The sequence below is a fragment of the Rhinolophus ferrumequinum genome, chromosome 22 (genome assembly GCF_004115265.2).
Source record: "Rhinolophus ferrumequinum isolate MPI-CBG mRhiFer1 chromosome 22, mRhiFer1_v1.p, whole genome shotgun sequence".
NCBI classification, from domain to species: domain Eukaryota; kingdom Metazoa; phylum Chordata; class Mammalia; order Chiroptera; family Rhinolophidae; genus Rhinolophus; species Rhinolophus ferrumequinum.
In genome coordinates, this window is record NC_046305.1 from 40251141 (window position 1) to 40272521 (window position 21381).

At 40.2% G+C, this 21381-nt stretch overlaps 1 protein-coding gene across 8 annotated transcripts in view; it reads left to right on the plus strand.

Moving 5' to 3' along the window:
• NTNG1 (netrin G1) overlaps window positions 1-12069 on the plus strand; it is a 291411-nt gene extending 279342 nt beyond the window's left edge. For 7 of the 8 annotated variants that reach the window (XM_033093310.1, XM_033093312.1, XM_033093313.1 and 4 more), the window contains one exon: window positions 10607-11871. In XM_033093310.1, coding sequence (XP_032949201.1) covers window positions 10607-10836 — 230 coding nt within the window. In that variant the 3' untranslated portion in view covers window positions 10837-11871. Of the gene's footprint in view, window positions 1-10606 lie in introns of all 8 variants that reach the window. The other variant, XM_033093318.1, reaches the window with a different exon arrangement.
• Window positions 12070-21381: the final 9312 nt, after the last annotated feature.

The window sequence follows — 21381 nt, forward strand, 5'->3', positions numbered from 1 at the left end:
GCCCTCCTAGCATCCAGAGATAAATACTGGTCACATTTTGGTACAATTGTGCAGTACCTTTTCTGAAGTATGTATTTCATAAGATATATGCAGAGGTATATGTACTCATGAGGAGCATATGGGATAAACATTTTACTGCTTTGCCTCCTGACATAATGTCATGTACTTTGAAACTATGGTTTGCACCCTGCTGTGTGTCGCCATTGTGTGACTATAGCTCCCAAAGAACACCATCTTCACCTTGGCCCAAAGAGTAGAGGTTGCATCTTCTTATTAAACCAGACAAGTGCGTGTTCTGGTCCTAGAGAAGAAATTCTGTGATTTCTCAGCAGCGTTTGTATGAGCATCTTGCCTGTGTCTATGTCTGAAGGTGCTGCCCTAACTATGATTTCAATACATCATTAATGATTGCTTGGGGAAAGGTGCCCAGCCTTCGGCTTGTGGGATCCTCAGTGAATTAATTCTTTCTCAACACTGGCAGAGCCTTATTTCAGGTTGCAAAAGCTGTAAACTTTGGAGGTGTTTGGGTAGTGCCTCTCACTCCTGCATTGGTGTCACCTGTTACCTTTCACACCAACTGGGTGACCAAATACTGCAAACATAGGCTGCTTCAAAATGAATATGGCTTTTAAATGATGTTTTGAGCAGTATTTCCTTTGATTAGACAAGAGCCAGTGTCACTCCCTCCCATGATTGGTACTTTGACATTAGAGGAATAAGAAGAGAGTGGCCGTTCTCTAAAGTCAGAACCTACTATACCTGATTACCCAGCCATGTCTGACCACCCAGCTGACAGCTTCCACGTGGTTCTGTATAGCCCTTCAGCTCTGCTTCTTGGCCTCACTGCACTGGAACCAAGTAGTCTGGATGATGTTACACAGGCATTGTGCCACCAGCACCACTGTCCCCAGATGGCTATAGACGCAGACAGGAATGGAAACTGAGAGCAGGAAGCAAGGATGTTTCCACCTGATGGCTCCCACTTTTCAGATTAGACACTGTTTGCATCTAACCATCCCCAGCCTCACCATTGCAGAAGCCCAGGTCGGCTATGGAGCCGTGGAAGCAGGTTGATGGCCTCCTGCTAGTCTGAAAACACACCTATGTACTCTGATTGGTGCAGGAGAATGCACATTGAACGAGAGTGTACAGGTCACCTTTTAGAAAACGGGCACTGCTGCGTGTGGGGACAGAGTCCCAGAGAGCAGTTTCCAGAATCTTGGCCTCACGTAGAAAGGTGCTGGCTCGGGTAGTAGATGGCCGTCAGCTGTGGCTAGTTGGCCGTCAGCTATAACCAGTTAACCAATTAGCCACTGATATAACTGCCATGGCTGCGTTGGTTGGTCAGTCAGTTGGTTGGCAGGCAGAGAAGCGGAAAGCAGGTTGCAGGTCGTGTGGATCCAGCCTCCTGTGAGATTATAGTGGTATGACTTCCCTATGTATGGCTCCGTGCGTGTTCCTTTTTGGCCTAGCCATATCCTGCGTTCTTATGTGGGGAGCAGGACTAGAGGCACCGCAGGCTGCCTCGCACAACAAATGGTGCAGTGAGCAGGGTCTCCCGCCCAACACTGTGCCAAGCTGACCTTGCAAGTCTTTGTGGCGTACACAGCAGTTGAAGACAAATATTCAGGAGTTCTGTGCTTGACCCCACACTCTCTCAAGATTCAGCCCCACAGAGGACACATACAGATGCTGTCTTTGAGGGAGGGTACTCTTTCACTTTGAGTACCTTGAATGGGATAGGTAGTGATGAATTCATTATTCTGACAGAGATAGGAATAAATACCTCACTCTGCCATCTGGGCTTCCAGCACTAGGGGGCATTGAGGAAGTCACTGAACGTTAACAAAGTATACACAGCTTGTATTTTATATTTTTTAAAGCACCTCCACATAATTCACCTTGAGGCTTCCAACAACTGTGAGGTGGATGGATAAGACAAGTGTTATTATCCTTGCTTTAGAAGTGAGGAAAGAGAGGCACAAAAAGGTTAAATGATTTCCCCAAGTTCACCCAGCCCATTAACCGCAGAGAACAGGCTTACATCACAAATTCTTCACGTAACCCTCTTCAACCCCCTTATGCTGTTAGTACAAGTGAGGAGAAAAACTATCCCCGTGCCACAGAAGACTGACAGGTGAAACCAATCTAGTGAAAACAGCCACCAGAGTCATCACCAGGACTCATAGTATTGGACAAGAAGCCCATTCGTCACGGGTTTGATCAAAACAGGGAGAAACTCCTCACTCTTTGCCTTTTAAGATGATAGGCTTTCCATGAAAGATATTCATGCAAATCATCAAACTCAAGAGAACTTTACATATACCTGCTTCAAAGTCTTCCCCTCACGTTAGAGTTGTCACTAGAACGTAGGCTCCACAGAAGCAGCTGTGTTGTCAGTCTGGCCCACTCTACATGCCCGTTGTCAAGAATAGGGCCTGCTAGAGAATGGACGGATAAATGGATTGATGCACTAAGTGGTTTCATGATAGGTCCAAGGCCTTACAGGAAAGTGATGGCTAGTCAGAACTAGAACTCAGGTTATATAGCTCCTAATCAATGTTTTTCCCACTGTACCACACCACCAAATCATAGCCAGAAATATGAAAAAAGATGGGAAAAAATCCAATCAGTATACCTAGAATTCCCCAAAGAGGCCATTGCACAACAGTCTATAAAGTTTCTTCACTACCCCAGGAGCTAACCTGTAGGTTCAGTTTTATATCTTCTATCTCCCAACTTAGTAAAACAGCCGCCAAGGCTGAATAAATGGGTCATAATCCCAGCTCTTCATCTCCCTGCCACAGCCTCTCAAATGCCTAAATCAGAACTGAATGCTGCACACATGCCTTTGTTATTAGCCTGTTTGGTGGAGGTTATTCATTCTTTGACGTTTCTTTGAAAAGGACAGGAACAATTTGGAACATTGTTCCCTTAGCAATCCTGGGCATGTTTCAGGTGATGAAGGTAGAGGTCACTTTATTAATGCTACCATCAAGGAAGGCTGTCATAGTAATATGTTGCATCAATTCCTTGAAGTGCAGGAGACAAAGGCAAAAAGAGAAACTTTCAAGTCTATAAATACAGCCCCAGCATTGCTCAAGCATAGCAGCTCACTGACAGGGGGAACCTAAATGTATAGCTTTGAACAAGACCCAAACAGAGAAAAGAAAACTTTCTTTGGGTAATGTAATGGGTCACCAGGACCATAATGGGAATAAGTGACCCTGCAGGTCGCAAAGGAAAAGAAGAAAAGAACAAGTAGCAACACTGAGTCCTGGCTGGTGCCCTCTTTGAGCATATGCAGTCCCTCTCTAGGTCTGCTTTTCCATACCTTCCAGAAAGGACTAATAGAGAGAAAAGGAATCAAAGTCTCATAATTCACATTTTGACAATATTTTGCAATTTGGGGAGAGCAAATGGGTATGACAATCAAGAAACCTACAAAAATCAAGGTGAAGAATTGAATAATTTAGCTACATCCTTGTGACTCTCATTTTCCAAGCTACAGGACAAGCAAAAAGAAGTGAAAGAGGAAGGAAGAAATTCTGCTCATTCTTCTTCTTTCACTGTGAAAATTCTGAACATTTTTGTAAACTCACAGCGATTGCGGGAGCTTATTTATCTACTGTTGTGGCTTGCTTACTGAAGCTGTGATCAGAGTTATTATAACACCTTGCTGACTTCAGCCTTCTCACCAGGATCCCACACTTCATCTTTTAGCCACATAACTCCGTTTCAGTCTAACATTTAATATGATAACCATATCTATCAGGCGCCACAGGTTATCTTGTTTACTCCACTTGAAAGCAATCCTAATTTGAAACATGAAGGGGTTACAGGTTCTATGTTGTGATATTAGACACACCATAAATGCATTATTTTCATCAACGGTAAAATGGCCCTTTAGAATATAGTCAAGCTATTATCAAAGTAGTATTAGCTTTTCCTACACATAGCAATCATGTTTGATCATAATACAAAGAATTGTGTCTAGCAAATAACAATTTGCCTCCAATACTGGATTAAGTGTTGTATATGGAATTTAAAAATGAACCTTCTGTGTTTAGTGAGATTGTATCCTCTTAGATTGTCAATGACAATGAAGAGAGACAGGACATGCTTAATGTAAATACTTCATAAAATAAGTTCAGAGTTTTCAGTTTAAGGCAGATTCACACAGATGGGTACCACGTAAAGAGAGTGCTAACTGCAAAGTGCATGTTGGCTACAAATCCAGCCCTACTTGGATTTTTAATCTGTAGCTATATGCCAGATGAATTGGAGGAAATGCCAGGATTGTAAGGGAGGATTTATCCTCTTGCCATTTCTGTCAACTGTCGGTGGATGCCCCAAACCTTGTGTTGACAGGAATTCTGCAGTCCAGTGCAAGAGGCTGTCATGCCTAAGTACTTGTGTCTTCTATGTACCGGGGAAGAAGGAAGAAGGGCAGGTACAACATCATTTGCCATTCCCAAACTAGACCTTCGCTATTTGGGGTTATAGTTTACATCTGAGCTGATTTGTATTTGGAGCGCTGCAGAATGTGGAAGAATGCTAGAAGAGGTGATGCTTAATGCTGCTCACAAACACCTCACCTGGTCACAGTGTGGTGTGAAAGCAGAGCAGATGGTCAGTACAACTGAAAACTGACTGAGGATCTACAGATTTATTCCTACTGTCTTGAGGAGCACAGACTACAGCACTGGGCGACGCCATTTACTGCATTTCTCCTAATGCAGAGACCTGGATTCTAATTCGAGTTCTACCTTAAATTGCTTTTGATTTCCTCATCTAGACTTTCTGAATTTTCCTCAAGCTCTGATTTTGCTCTTTATATCAGAGCAAAGTAGAGCAAATTACATGAGGGTGACTTTGGTTCCTCTTATCCTTTAATAAATTGTGGGCAATACTAAAGGCTCTGCCTTAGATCCCGACCATTTGTATTTATACCCCCAGGAAGACAATCCATTCTTACATTTCAACTTCCAGTACTTACCATTGCCTACCATGTTTCCCTGATGATAAGACCTAGCCAGACCATCAACTCTAATGCGTCTTTTGGAGCAAAAATTAATATAAGACCCGTCTTATTTTAATATGATATAAGACCGGGTCTTATATAATATAAGACCCTGTCTTTATAATATAATATAATATTAATATAATATAATATAATATAATATAATATAATATAATATAATATAATATTACCAGATCTTATATTAATTTTTGCTCCAAAAGACGCATTAGAGCTGATGGTCCAGTTAGGTCTTATTTTGGGGGAAACACTGTAATTCCCCTGGCTCTGCACATGGAAAGTCACTGTCTCTGATCTAGAATCTCCAAAGTGTCTTCATTCTCCTTTCCCCAATATGCTTATCTTCATTGCTACAGCTGACACCCTGAGCTAGACTTTCCTCATTTTACCCCAATATTAATTGAGGAGTAATTCTTTGTTGTGGGGACTGTCCTGTGCATTGTGGGGTACTTAATAACATCTCTGCCCTCTACCCACTAGAGGCCAATAGTATGCCGTTTCTCGAATTGTGACAACCAAAAACATTTTCAGATATTGGCAAATGTCCCGTAGGAGGCAAAAACTACCCCCCTGTTGAAAAACCACTACTTTAGACTGGCAGCCAGTGACCCCTGTTAAACGTTAATTCCTCAAATTTCTCCAGTCCTTTTACTGATTATTTCAAAATCCGTGCTGTCAGATTCAGTCAACAACAAGCAATGCTTCCTTTGCATTATTCCTTCGCCCGGCTCAAAGTGCCCTTCCTCTCATACTCTTCCAGTCTGTCTCTTTATTCCTAAACACAGTCAACTGCAGCAGGAAGACCTTTATGATTAATTTATTCTCTCATATGATCACTGCATTTTGTTGACATCTTCTCTTCTCAGCATCCATCATGGTCTTTGTTTCTCTTCCTATGGCGTAAGCGCTGATACTCTCAATGTTCTGTCTCCAGTCTTCATTTCTACTTAACCTCTCTTCTACCAGGATACAGCCTTCTGTTCCTTTCACTACACCCATTGTAACAATAACCACCATCATCCCAGCTCCACATCTGTATCTCCTGGGTGACCAATCTCCTGAACCTTGAACTAGTTTTTTCTGCTAATAACAAGACTCCTGCAGAAAAGCCTACAGACCCTTCAAGGTCAATAAGTCCAAAAAAATGTTCCTTTTCTTCCTTCAGCAAACTCTTCCTCAACCTTCTTTTCTTAATAAATCACATTATGATGCATGCAAATACCGAAAATGGCAAACTCCGAATCTCTCTTACCCATTTGCAAAGCATCTGTCTCCAGATCTGTCCCTTCTACTTTTTTCCCATTGCTCTAACTCGGCCCAAGCCCATGCTATGGAAGCATCTTGTATCCTTGCCTCCAGTCTGTTTTTCTTCTGGTCTAGCCACATCTTGTATTTTCCTTTAAAACAGCATCCTGTCCACATGTCTTTGATAGCCTCCCATTGCCTGTTATCTAAACTGTGTAGTGTGTTAGGTAGAACCTTCACAACTAGGCCACAGCCTACCTTTCTAGTCTCTATTTTCCTTTGCACACCCATCATTCTAGCCAGACCAGTCCATTCATCACTCACTAACATGTTCCATGTCTCTTACTCAGGCTCCAGGCAGAAAACTGAAACCACACTAGGTATTTTAACAGAGAATGCATTAAAGGAAATGGTTAAAACAAGTGTTTTAGAATTTAAAAATGAGAAGAGGACACTGAAGTCATTCAGAGATAGTAACTGTAAGCAGGAAGCTGCTGTCACTCTTGGGGTGAGGGATTTCAGAGAAGAGGATGGGGTTACTAGAAACAAAAGTTTGGAAGACAGACCTCACAGATCAGGGACCTGCACCTCTGAGAAGGGGTCATGCCTGGCAACTGCTAGTACCTCTGAAATGTTGAGCAGGGGCCCCTTGGAGCTGGAGCTTAAACCTCTAAAGAAGGAATGCAGGAACCTCCCAGGGCGAGATGAAACTGATTCTGAAAAGCTGAGTTCCGAAACCAAATGCTGCTGTTGGGATGAAGGCCCTTTCCTGGGGCAGTACTGTTAGGAAGAGCCATGAAACAGGAAAAAAGGAAATGTCTTCTTCCTTCCTCCTACCTTGTCTGCTCCCTCTAGTGTTCCCTGTGGTTGGAGGAAGCCAGGAGACAACCTGCAGGGTTCCAGCCTCAACATCAGAAGGAACGACGGATTTAGAATTGAGAGAAAATCGCTTCATAACCAACGCAATGCTCTTTCACGTCTCCTTGCCTCACTCATACCGTTTCCCCATCCATAATGCTCTTTCTACCAACATCTGCCTGATACATGCTTCTGTTCAAACACACTCTCCTTCCTTTAATCTTCTCTAATCTTCCCCCAAGTAATTATTTACACCAGCATCTGAGTTCCCCTGGCAGTTTGCAAATATTTCCTTTATAGTATTTTTTCATATTGTATCATAATTATTTCTGTATATGTTCAATGGTTTGTTTGTTTTCTGCCAAATGTGACCTCCTTTAGGGCAGGTAGAGTTACAACCATAAAATCTAGCAGAGTACCTGGCACACAACAGATATGCTGGTTGAGCTGGACGAATGGAATTGATAAGGGCATTTTAGTGAAATAAATATCACATTTCTTGTACATATATTTTTCTTCCTAACCAGGCTTGAACTCCGTAAGAGTAGAGAGCATGCTTTATATTTCTTTGTAGTACTTAGTACAAGGTTTCATATGCTGAAAAAGAGCTCAATGATATTTGTTAACCACCTAGTTTATTCATTAAGCACAATTTTGGTTCAAAATGACATGAAGATGGAGCATAAGTTTATGAATAGCAGGTAAGGTCTCTAATTAGGTTTATATGAGTTTCTAGCATATAATTCCAACAGAGAGTTCTATGCATATGGTCATGTTCTTTTATCTGTTGAAAGAATAGCACAATCAAGAGACTGTATGTACCATGTTTCCCCAAAAATAAGACCTAAGCAGACCATCAGCTCTAATGCATCTTTTGGAGCAAAAATTAATATAAGACCCAGTTTTATTTTGCTATACTATAAGGCCGGGTCATATAATATAATATAATATAATATAATATAATATAATATAATATAATATAATATAATACTGGGTCTTATATTAATTTTTGCTCCAAAGATGCATTAGAGCTGATGGTCCAGCTAGGTCTTATTTTCGGGGAAACAGGGTAGCATGTATTATAGGAATTCTACAGGGATGATATAGATATTCTAGCTTTCTTTTTCCTGTTTATCTCTTACAGCAGATATATTCCCCCAGTTCATGAGGTTACATCTGTTCCTTGTGTATTTATTAAATTTCTCACAATCATCATCAACCAGTAGATTATTTAAATGTAGGAAAAGTATTGCATTTTAACTTAACCACTAATTTCTTGAAAAAACAAAACCTCTGTTCAACAACTGATTTATATTCAAGTCCAAGAAGAAGCAAATAGCTTTTTTTTTTTAAGGGAGTGATATTTAATTAACTATTGATTTCTTCTCAATTATTCAAGGAAAGCAATTATCGATATTGATGGAACAGATATTTCCCTACCTCCAGTGCCCAAATGAAAGGAAATATCCCATTCAGCAATCTGCTGCCTGGAACAAGAAATGCCAAGAATCTTTAACTTTAAATGAAAACAGTTATTTGGATCTGTTTATTCCGTGTTGCCCCAATTAAACAGATATTTCCTGAATTGTAAGCAAAACAAAATCCTGAAAACCTATGTATGCTTTCCAAATTAACAATAACAAAAAAAAAAAAGAGAGAAGAAGAAGAAGGAGAAGAAGAAGAAGAAGAAAGAAAAAGAGAAACAGAGAGAGTTTTTGTCAGTTTTGACCATGATCTAAACACCTGTAGACTTGGCATCCTGACATTCTTAACCATGACTCATAAAAAACAATAATTTGGGTCTAATACTCATGATTTCTAAACCACCCAGTGAGGGATAGCTTCCATAATCATTAGCTATATCATTTATAGCTGGAACACCACCTGGTATATCAAGATTTTGAGCCTGAAGGATTTAGTAGGCCTAATCGTCCCTTCTGACACTTACAAATAGCAAGTGTGGGTACATGTGAAAATTACACCAATACATTATGCACCTGTGTAAGAAGTCTCCAACGAATTGTTCTGGAAAGTGGTAAAACAGGGCCCTGTCAGGCCACTTTGTTACTAACTCTGGGAGCATCCACCACCATTTCCCTCTCAGCTCATTTGCACATAAACCATTAGCATGTTATGTATACGATGCTCCTTTTGAAAGTGACGTAACTATTGAACACGAAAATGGACAAGGCAACATTCTCTATTGTATTATCACTTGGGAGAGGGTGGTTATTTTTTTTTTTTAAATACTTTGCATTTGATGATAATATTAAGTGTGTGTGTGTGTGTGTGTGTGTGTGTGTGTGTGTGTGTTTAATTCGTGTGGTACCCCTGGAGAAATTTGACCATAACATTTTTAAAAAATGAAAAATATTATAATTTACAAAAAGCTTCTTTTTCTGCTCTGCCCCCACAGCCCATTCCAGAATGGTTCTACATATTAAGTGCTTAAGCAGCATATGTTGCTGGGAAGTGTTCTTGGCTCCTTTACTCTTTGTTGTTGTTTTAATTTCCCTGGGTTCTATTTAACATTCTGCTAAATCAGTGAAACCTTGATTATCGAAAAGAATAGGAAACATGGAATTAATGGGGATAAACAGGACTTTGAAGAAATAAGAAATTATTGGAGATGAAAGTTCCATGACAGGGACAGCGAACGAATTTTAGTCTCTGGAATTGCTTGTCTTGATTTATGCAAACTGATGCTGTTAATTGATGGAAAGAGTGAGATTTTGGTAATCAGGGTTTCACCATTGCATTTATTATTACCCCCAGAAACCAAGGTAACCTTGGATTCTACTTCCCAAATTTACAAGACAATAAAACGCCTAACGGGCTGTCAGAGGCAAAGTGACTGTCTTCTTCCTCACACCCCTCCCACAAAACAGTTTTCTCTCTTCCCATCTGGCTGCCGCCTGCCTGGAGCATGCCGCCTGCTCCTGTCCCATCCCCCCAGTGCTTTGCTGTTCATTCCTGACTTCATGCATGCAGCAGCTAGCATCACCTGCAGGGAGAATGTCACACCCCTTAGAGGTTCTTGGTCATTTTAGCAATACTGCTTTGCATTTTAATTACCATCTTCTGGCTTCAAAGCTCTGCATTCTTGTATCAGGCACTTGTCCTTTAAAACCCCCAAGGTCACCACAGGTCCCACTTCCATGAAGAGAAGCTACTGCCAAACCAGGAGTATCACGTTACTTTGTATTCCATAGCCTGAAATGGACAATGATAACATCCCAGATTGCAGCAAAAATCTATATGAAAAGAACTAATGTGATGAAAACAAAGGCAGCAAACTACATTTGTTTGGAAATTGGAGTCACATGCTTAGTTTGTGGCGGGGAGGGGGAGCGCAAGATCGATAGAGATTTTTTTAAAGCTGAAAACATGATGTACCAGATGAACTTAAATTGATTCTGCTTTTCCTCCCCGCGCCCCGCTCCCCTCCCCCTCATTCTGCAGCGAATGTCTGCGACAACGAGCTCCTGCACTGCCAGAACGGAGGGACGTGTCACAACAACGTGCGCTGCTTGTGCCCGGCCGCCTACACGGGCATCCTGTGCGAGAAGCTGCGGTGCGAGGAGGCTGGCAGCTGCAGCTCCGACTCCGGCCAGGGGTCGTCCCCGCAGGGCCACCCGACGCTGCTGCTGCTGACCGCTCTGCTGGTGACAGCCAGCCCCCTGGTGTTCTAGGAGGGGCGTCCAGCCACCAGACGGGCCTGTGCAGTGGGGAAGCAAACCCAACCCAAGCATTTGCTACTAACATAGGAAACACACACTCAGACACCCCCACTCAAACACAGTGTACAAACTAAGAAGGCCTGACTGAACTAAGCCATATTTATCAGCCGTGGACAGCACATCCGAGTCAAGACTGTTAATTTCTGACTCCAGAGGAGTTGGCAGCTGTTGACATTATCACTGCAGATCACATTGCCAGCTGCAGAACTCATTGCCGATTGGAAAGGCTGGGACAGCCCCCCAAACAGGAAAGACAAACCAAACAAACAAACAAAAAAATAACACATCAAGCAACCTAAAAACATTTGCTACTCTCACGTGGTGCGCCCCAGTACCACTTGGCCCTGTGCCGTGGACCAACCAAATAGGAGTGTTCTTTGCTGGCAGTGCATTGTGGGTATAAAGACACCAGTTATAAGCTGCCATATTGGCCTGCTTCAGTCCCTGAATCCCTTCCAACCTGTGCTTTAGTGAACGTTGCTCTGTAACCCTTGTTGGTTGAAAGGTTTCTTTGTCTGATGTTAGTAATGCACATGTGTAACAGCCCCCTCCAGAAGCTCCAGCCAGTCATACCCTGTATATCTTTGCAGCACTGGGTCATCCCAGTGCGAGCACACATCCACTGTCCAAGAGTGGCGAGAGGGAAAAAAGAAAGTGTATCTATCCTTTTGTATTCAAATGAAGTTATTTTTCTTGAAATACTGTAATATGTAGATTTTTTGTATTCTTGCCAATTTGTGTTACCAGACAATCTGTTCATGTATCTAATTCGAATCAGCAAAGACTGACAATTTACTTTGTCCTCTTTCGTTCTGTTTTGTTTCATTGCTCAGAGATTTCTCTGTAAGGGCAACGAACGCTGGCATCAAAGAATATCAGTTTACATATATAACAAGTGTAATAAGATTCCACCAAAGGACATTCTAAGTATTTTCTTGTTGCTTTAACACTGGAAGATTTAAAGAATAAAAATTCCTGCATAAATGATTTCAGGAATTTGTATTGCAATTTCTTAAGATGAAAGGAGCAGCCACCAAGCAGTTGCACACTCACTTTACTGATTTCTATGTGGACTGAATACATTCAGCCGATGAATTTAGTACCCAGGAAGATGGAATGATGTTCACTAGCTTGGACAACTTCTGCAAAATATGAGACTATTTCCACTTGGGAAAATTATAACAGAAAAAAAAAAATCTAAGTGATTGCCAAGATTATGCCAAAGCCTGTTGGCAGAGTATTAAGAGACTTTTATTTTTAAGTCATGCTATTTTCACAGATTGATATGGTCATGTGACTCTAGGGATGCTGATCTATGTACCTTTCCAAATACAGTGTTTACATGAGGTATAATAAGAGGCAGCATACAATGGGGAACCAGGGAAGTGGCAGGGACAATGAGTGATTAGCAATTTGATTTTGAATATATTCAGACTGAGTACTTAGAGGAAATATCAAATATACAGCAGCAAGCAGACATAACTGCTGTTCCTGAGAATAAAGTTTGTTTTAAGTACCGCCCAAGGTGTAATAAATTCTTGTTTCTGCCTTTTATTAGGCCAATTACTGTGCAAGGCAGCAAGGGGAGGAGGCTGGGGGAGAACCACGGTAAAGTTTCAAGGCGGCTCAAACAGTGTGTATTCCATTCCCAGCACACTGCTGTCCTACAGGTTACAAATGTGTCAGCAGCAGCATCTCCTGGAATCAAAACCAATTATCAGCCCAAGCCAGAGTCTTAAGGACAATGAAGTCCTACATGACTTGGTAGAGCACTAACTTATGATGGTGTTAGGTCAGAAGCCTACTGCCAGGCTGAATTCTTCACCCTGTTGCCACTCCCTGCTGAAACGGGGCATCGGAAAATGTCTTCCGATAAATAACCTGGCTAAAAACTAGATAAAGGAACAGCTTGTCTTATTGGTTTTCTTCCCAGAAAAGCCAATTCAAAGCAGGCAATAAAAGGTAAACAGGTAGTAATGCCTGCGCCGCCTGCCACCCCATGTCTAAGTCAATTGAATGTTTGTTATTCAAACCAGCAGTCTCTTTTGATGTAAGAAATAAGAAGAGATGGGAAGAAATTAGAGCCCTGGCTCACTGCCAGAGTGGCCAACCAGAAATCGGAGATTTACATTAGAAGTATAAACGGCAAATTGCAGTTCAGGCTCACCAAAGAATACCCATGAAAATGCCAATAACATACAGAGTTTGAGATTACTTATAATGAGGTGGATTTCTAATATTAAAATTGGAATTTAAGTTGTCTTATAGTTTATTAGCATTAACCAAAGGCAGACTGTGTTATTTCTAGCCACGAGGCACTTTATCATCATCCACTCATGGCTTTGTCACAATGCTCAGGAATCAGACTGCACATTGCAATACGTGGGATTCCAAAAGCTAATTCTAAAATTTAATGAAGGCCTGATCTAAATCAGTTCATCTGCATTTTATCTTTATGAAGCTATAAGAATCTAAATTGATGAGGAATAGCTTGCGTTCAGTGTATTTAGATATAGTTTTCTGAATTTCCTGAGGTGATGTGATCTGCTTTTAATAAAAACTCACTTTTAGGTATATAATCAGTGGAAATGAAATGTTCTTTTTCATCTGGATTCTCAGATTCCTCTAAAAGGTGTGTTCCTTTGAAGAAACCCCAACTCCATGGATCTTAGTTGTCTGCTGCTTTCCAGCATTCTTACAAAGCTGATTTCATCTATAATATTATGTCTTTAAAAAGTGCTGGGGTAAAATGTGGGTACTAAGTTATTCACACACTTAAGTTTCTAATTCTTGCTCCATCTCTACTTCCATCAACCTTTAAGGTGGATTAGTAGAGTCTTGTATATGAACTAATCTATCGAATTCACAACAAAGTGAAAACGTGATTCCTCCTATCAACGCCATTCATGAGCATAAGACTTCAAAGAGATCTTTGTCCAATGGTTCAGCTCTAGTGAAAGCGTTGGCATTTATAGGAAAGCGATTAGACTGCTCTGCCGTGATGTGGGAGTGATTTGTTTCCCATCCCATACACAGTTTAGAAGAGTAAACTCAGCCCCAGCAAAGGGAAGCCCTTTTTTAGAGGGGTCCATTCTGATCACACTTCCACTTTGTCTCAGTAGCCCGGGAACCTAGAATTCCCTAACCGGATGTTCTCCACCCACTTTCAGGGTGTGTATGCACCTCTTCTGGGGAGTCCAAACACCTGAAGGTAGGCAGCATCATGAGTGCATATCCCTGGGCACAAGGGGTGGCAAAGGCTGAACATGTGTGGGTAGATCAGTGCCTTGAGCCTGGGAATATACACTGGGGAATTCATACGTAAGTGAGAAGAGGCCGCTTGCAGTGAAAACCAGAGTTCAGGGAAGCAAAAGAAGGGGCTAAAGGTGGGAGAGAGGTAGACTAGGCTTTCTCAGGACCAAGGTCCAGTACAGAACCCTGAGCAGTCTAAAGATTCTAAATCTCCACCTAGGTTTCTAATTGTTATCAAAGCATTTGTGTCAAAGTAGCAGCTTAAAACATGTTTTATTTCACACACTGTTAGCTTGATGTATAACTTAAATATCTAGACATATGGCAGATGGGCTTTCCTTGGTACATACTTTGGTTCTGGCCCCTGCCTGGTGGATCTCCCTGGACATGCCCTTGAGGTGCCCTTGAGTCAAATCACCAAGTTGGCACTAATCACTCACCCAGGTGATATAAAGAAAGGTATAGGTTGGGAAAAGGCACATGGGCCACAGCTCGAGGGTTCCTATAATTAATGTCCTGCCTCAACTCTTCTTGGACCCGTGGCTTTACTGGGATGTAAGAACTTCTGAATGGACTGGGCATAGCTGTGAGGAAGCCCTGTACTATCACCTTTATTCTCCACCATCAATAATCCAGTATTATTGGGATGTAAAGATTCCATATTCTGAAATGGGATGCTCTGTGCTATCTGGGAAATGGGTTGTTGTACTTTACCTGCTGTTAAATACTAAATAAAATACCTGTTTAATGGTTTCTCTGCTCACAGAATTGCACAGAATGTGCCAGAACTTTGAACTCCATGTTTTATGTATTTATATACGGGACTCTATATATTTATGATCTGGTGCAATTCAAACCTTCAGCTTCAGAAATCTGAACTAGAATTCCTTACCGTTTTTATTTCCAGTCTTATCAACAAGGATGGCGATGGTAGCGGTGATACGCTGCATCTGAGAACAAAGTGAATAAACCAGGTAAAATTCTAGGATTTTTTTTTTTTTTTTTTTTTTTTTTAGAAAATCCAAAAGGACAGCCTTAATAATATATAAGAATAAAAAATATAGATAAGGAACACCTCCAGAGTTTTGATCCAAATGTCTGGCTGTGAACAAGCCTTTCTTTGCCTCAGGCCTAGATTCTAATCAATTTTCTTTCTAAGAAATATCAAATGTTCATCGGGCACAAATTTTGTGACAGTTCTGACCATTTCCATATAGAAGAATTTTTTTACTTTTACCTATATTTTAACATTTTTACCTTAAAAGTAGTTTTGCCTTTTAGTTAACTAAAACAGATGCCAAGAAATGCCCAGCAAAAACTGCATATAAATATATGATATTGGAAAGAATTAAGAATGCCAAGTATCATATTTTGAATTTTCACCCACAATCTTGAGAACATAAAGAACTTTCACTCTTCGCAACACCTTGTAAGTTGTGACTCACATATTACCATCTTCATTTTGCATCTGAAGAATCAAATAACTAAGAAACGAACATATATCTTGTATAAATTATTTTGCATTTAACTAGAAATGAGAAAATAAGATCTGTGAAAAACTTATATTAACATGGAAAAAAATGAAGTTATTTGAGATCTATTATGGCAGAAAAATTCTGCCCCTATGCATTTTTAGAGTAGGTTTTGAAACAAGTCTACCCAAAAGATTTAAATGATTTTAGGAGTTGTTGTTTAGATGTGTGTATTGAGCATTTAGCGAATGCTGGAATCTCCCCTCTGCCTTCTCCGATCATCCAAGAATTCTTTTTAACTGACAGATGAATTAAAATGTAGCAGTAACATTTAAAATTGTGATGTTTTTATTAACCTGAAAAAATAGCTGGTAAAATGGGCCATTATTCTGTGAGACCTAATTATGTTAAAGTGAAGATGCAGCTAGGCTGGCTGAAATGAAGCCAGCTACAGAGAATTGGAAGTAAAAATAATACCCATTTTCTTAACTTAGTCCCATTTTTTCAGAGGTGTCACTTATAACTATTATTTAATTAGTGAACTATGAATTGTATGGGGGGAGAAACTGACTGGAAGAAAGAAAAAATAATTACTACCCCTCCTACGTCTGTCTGAATAGACTCAAATTCCTGCGTGGCAAGAATGTGTCAAGTTACACTGAAGACATAAAGAGCCACGGTGCGTATCCTCCAGCCACCCTGCCCTGATAGTACGACATTATAGCTTTGCTCTTACAAGAGGCAGTCATTCTAATCTAATAAAAGAAGGAAAATGGCAGAAAATCACACACCTGAAGTCCTGTTAAGAATAGGTGATTCTTTTTGCCCCAGGCAGGCAAGAACATAATGTCATTTTTGTTCATTTGTATTTGCACTCTGAAGGAGGACCGATTCTGTGGGGGAATGGTTCGCTTTCTGCCAGTGTGAAACCCGGCAAGAAAATGTTCTCCAAGGAAATAGCGTTTTGCTATTTACCAGTCATGCCTACCCCGTGAAGCCCTGAGTAATTGTTTTGGCTTTCGTGGTGTGATAAACACCTAAAGGCAAAGAGATTAGTGTCATCACTCTCCATCTCTTTTTCTCTCCCTTTGGAGAAAAAAAAAAAAGTGTGTCCAAATATAGAACGAAGACGTGTGCAAGAATTGTTCAGTCAATTGATGCCTAATTATGAAGACCCCAGCTAAATATTTAGTTTATTAAATGAATAATGTGACAAATATTGGAGCAGTTTTACAACCACTTAAACTAGTGTTTACATCTTGTGTAATTGCAATTCATAATTGGGAAAGCAGTCAAATCTAATACATTCTGATCAATGGTTCTCATTCTGTCAAGTAGACCCAGCACAACTCGTTACAGTAAGTGACTCTGAAAAACGGGACTTCTGCATCTAGAGTTCACACCAGATTTGGGGAGGGCCATGAGGGACTCTAACAATGAACTGCTTTAAATTATGTGTAAGATTTTGTATATATATGCTTTTTTTTTCTGGGCAGAGGATCTATTATACTTTCTCTCTCTCTCTTTTTTTTAATTGATAAAAGGCCTAAAAATGTAAGGATGACTGCTCTAAAACCTAAGAGTAAGATTTACCCAAACTGTAGAAGGTCTCTTTAAATAATACACGGTTGACAGGAGATGTGTGAAAAGAGCGTATAGGTATTTGAAAGCACATGTTTTCCAGCAATCCGCCGATCATTTCATACTTAGGAGAGACCTTATCTCTCCTAAGCTGCTAAGGGCATCTATACTCCCTTTTGTAGATACATGTTGTAATATGCTCATGGTTGTTCTGGAAACCAGGCATGAAGTAAAAGTGAAAATGGCCCAGATCAGGAGTGTAGTGTGAGTCCCAACTGATCAAAATGTCTTGGCAACTTTGGTGTATTTCTCATGGCAGCAAGTAGACCAAAGGAGACTCACATCCTTTGGGTCTCTGGCTTCATCCTCCTTTAGAGTTTGAGGGATATTGGCTCCAGTAAAGAGTTCCAAATACAGCTCTTGGGAGAATTTCTGTTCTCAGATAATTTAAATATTTGCATTAATATTTTGATAATAAAAGCATCATACCTCATAATCAGTTCCAATTAAACGATAACTAAATTTTGGCATTTGGGTGTACATCATTTTCCATTCTATGTGAATATGTACATATTTCCATGTACATTCTTACCTTAATGCACACAGCATTTTTTCATGCACAATCACATGACTGTACTATTGGTAGTGAGTGAGGGCTACCTCTACTTAAAGGAAGACAGCACTTGGTTGATTTGAGACGACAATTAGAGTATGTCACCACATAGATTTCAATCCCTCCCCATTCGTCAGATTCTGTCACCTGAAATACGATCACACTGAAAATGTCTGAAATAAGGTGGGTTCTGAATCTGTTTCCAAGGTTGTAAGAAGCACAACCCACTCTGATTTCGCTATTGCAGACATTTTGCTAGAAAGAGCTCAGACTGTTTCTTTCCCACAGTTGTCATAAAATTTTAAAAAATGAAATGTGTAACACTGGAACACATTTGGATTGAATGACACTAAGTCATTTTCTTTTTGGCTGGTTTGTTTCATTTTTATGGCTATTCTAGGTTACAAGCGTTAGATCAGGAGCAAAGATCTTTCTAATTGTCTTTATGGTTCCCTGAGTTGTGGGCACTATTCTGACTATTCATTCAGGGGACTTTTCTATATTCCCACTCTGCCTTCTAGACCTGTGCTATCCAAATCAGTAGCCACCAGCCACCTATGGCTATTGAACATTTAAATGTGATTAGTCCAAATTGACATGCCCTGGGAATGTAAGATAAAAAGATTTCAAAGTCTCAGTGCAAAACAAACAAGAAAAGAATCTAAATTACCGCTTTAATAATTTTCATATCGATTATATGTTGGAATGATAATATTTTGATTATACAGGCTTAAATAAAATACACTATTAGAGTTGATTGTAACTGTTTCTTTTTGCTTTTCTAATAATGCTACCAGAGATTTTTTAAATTACCTTTGTGGTTCACATTATATTTCTATTGAACAACACAGCTCTAGACACCTAATTTTGCCGTCTATGCAATGGGGTTAACAATATTCATTCTCCAGAGTTAATATGGAAATCAAATTGAGCTAATGAACATGAAATTACTTGGTAAATTATAAAGTGTAGGAAGAGTCTCGAGTGCTGATAGCTGTAAGGGTGCTAATCATGATGATATTTTCAAGCTCCAGTTCCACATTTCCAGATTTTTCTAGAAAAATTCAGCCAGAGTTCTTGCCATAACTTCCTCTAAAAGTGCTATGGGGGGTGGGAGATGAGGGTAAGGAGGATCAAATATGTGGTGATGGAAGGAGAACTGACTCTGGATGGTGAACACATAATGTAATTTATAGATGATGTGATACAGAATTGCACACCTGAAATCTATGTAATTTTACTAACAATTGTCACCCCAATAAATTTAAAAAATAAATAAATTAATTTAAAAAAAAGGAATCTTTGAGCTACACTAAGGTATGGCTTCTAGAAGTTACAATGCTCACTCACTGTTTGTAAAATAAAATTGGGCAAACTATTTAAAAAAAAGTGCTATGGGGCAAGGAATGCAAAACATTTAAAGTTTTGAATGTGACACAGGACAGGAGCGTGGAGCTTACCTTAGCAACAATATCAACACAGAGAACATTAATGCTCATAAACAAATAATAGTAATAACAGCACCTCAGCTAATCTTTACTAAAAGCCTTGAGCCAGGTTAAAAAAAAAAAGTGCTTTCACCATCTTTTTTCTAAATAATAGACTGCACTTCTATTAATGCAACTTGTGAGCACATTGTTGACTCATAGTATTCTTGCTGGAAACTTAATTGCTTCTGATAAGTTATGAGTGCATTCAAAGAATGGAGTTTAGCAAAATGCAAAATGTGACTTAGCAGCAATTCAGCAGACAAAAGCAAAATGTGAGTCAACGATGTGTGGGTGGGTGAGGTTGCATAAGAGAGATGCAGTGTTATAATGCAAAACGTCTTAGGATTCCTGTAGTTGGATTCAAGTGTTCACCCTCTCCTTAATTTAAATTGTACCTGCATAAAGGATGTGTGGAGACAGAGCCAGGAGAGCAGTTTCCAGGCTCTCAACCTTACGTGGAAAGGTGCTGGCTCAGGTAGTAGATGGCCATCAGCTGTGACAAGTTGGCCATCAGCTGTTACGGGTTAGCCATTAGCCACTAATTGCCGTGGCGTGTGGAGCCTGCTTCTTGTATCTCCAACCCAGCTGCCAGGGAGAATATAGTGGTATGAACCCCTTATCCATGGCTCTGTTGTGTTACTTTTTGGCCTCACCATATTCTGTGTTCTTGTGCGGGGAGCGGGACCAGAGACCCTGCATGACAGGATGAATTTCATGAAATAATACTTCTGTTATCTCTCCATTCCATTCAACAATCTTTCAAGATAAACTGCTCACTCCACAGCCCTGGACTCAAAACCCAGCTTCATGTTGTTCCCAAGATGCCTCCCCAACCCACGAAGCCTGAAAATGCCCTCAGTATAATCTTCTTGACTTTAGTTAGGTCTTTTTAAAAACCTGGGGTACCTTTCAACATTCTTCACCCATAAAAATCCTACCCCAAGTCCCACCTTCCCAAGAAGCCTTGCCAAATCATCCTCACTACTTCTACTCGCACTTAGTGGTTTGACTTAACACTTAGTTCTTGCTAAATGTGATTTATAATGTGATTTACTTGTTATCTCTCCTATCATTGTTAATACTAACATTACACACAGAGACACATGCACACACACAGAGGATCTTGCTCTATACATTCATTCCCAAATATTTATTGAGCACCTATTATGTGCCAGACTCTAAATGGTTGAAGCAACAGAGTCTACCCTGTTTCCCTGAAAATAAGACCTAGCCAGACCATCAGCTCTCATGCATCTTTTGGAGCAAAAATTAATGCAAGACCCGGGCTTATTTTACTATGAGACCAGCTCTTATAATATAAGACCGGGTCTTACCTTAATTTTTGCTACAAAAGATGCATGAGAGCTGATGGTCCGATTAGGTCTTATTTTTGGGCAAATACGGTGATACAAAGTTGAGTGTGTGTGCCTCTTATTATAGTTAAATCATGCAATGTAAGTAAGTTACTGTATAAAATAATATAAATAAGAACTAAAACAAGCTTAATTCCTGAATGGAAAATGTGTATATATTAAAGATTTGCAGATTGAAATCTCATTAAATACATTGTGGGAATATTCCTCACTAAAACGTGTGGTGTACGCTTCTTAGAAAGAAAACAGTCCTTCCTAAGACCACCAATGTAACCCAGTTTACTTTTTCTAATTTCTGATTTTGATGTATGTCGGCTTTTCTTAAAATAGAACCATCTGTATTCCTCAGTCTTTGTCATACTGTGCCCTTGAGCGAATCATTCTCAGACCTGAGTGTGCATCAAAACCACCTGGAGGGCTTTAGTAAAACAGTTTACTAGAGCCAACCCCCAGAGTTTCTGCTTCAGTAGGTCTGGGGTGGAGCCCGAGGGTTTGAGTGGTACCAAGTTCCCAGGTGCTGCTGGTTGAGTGGTCACCCTTTGAGAACCATTGGTTTAAGCGAATGAAAAACCTCACTGCAGTTTACTGAGAACCTCACCGGGCTTCACCTACCTCCCCTTCCTTGAGGCTCAGTTACCTAACATTAAGATGGGCATTATGATCCGTACCCAATGGGGTTGTGGTGAGAATTCAATGCTGTAATGTCCATGACTCGG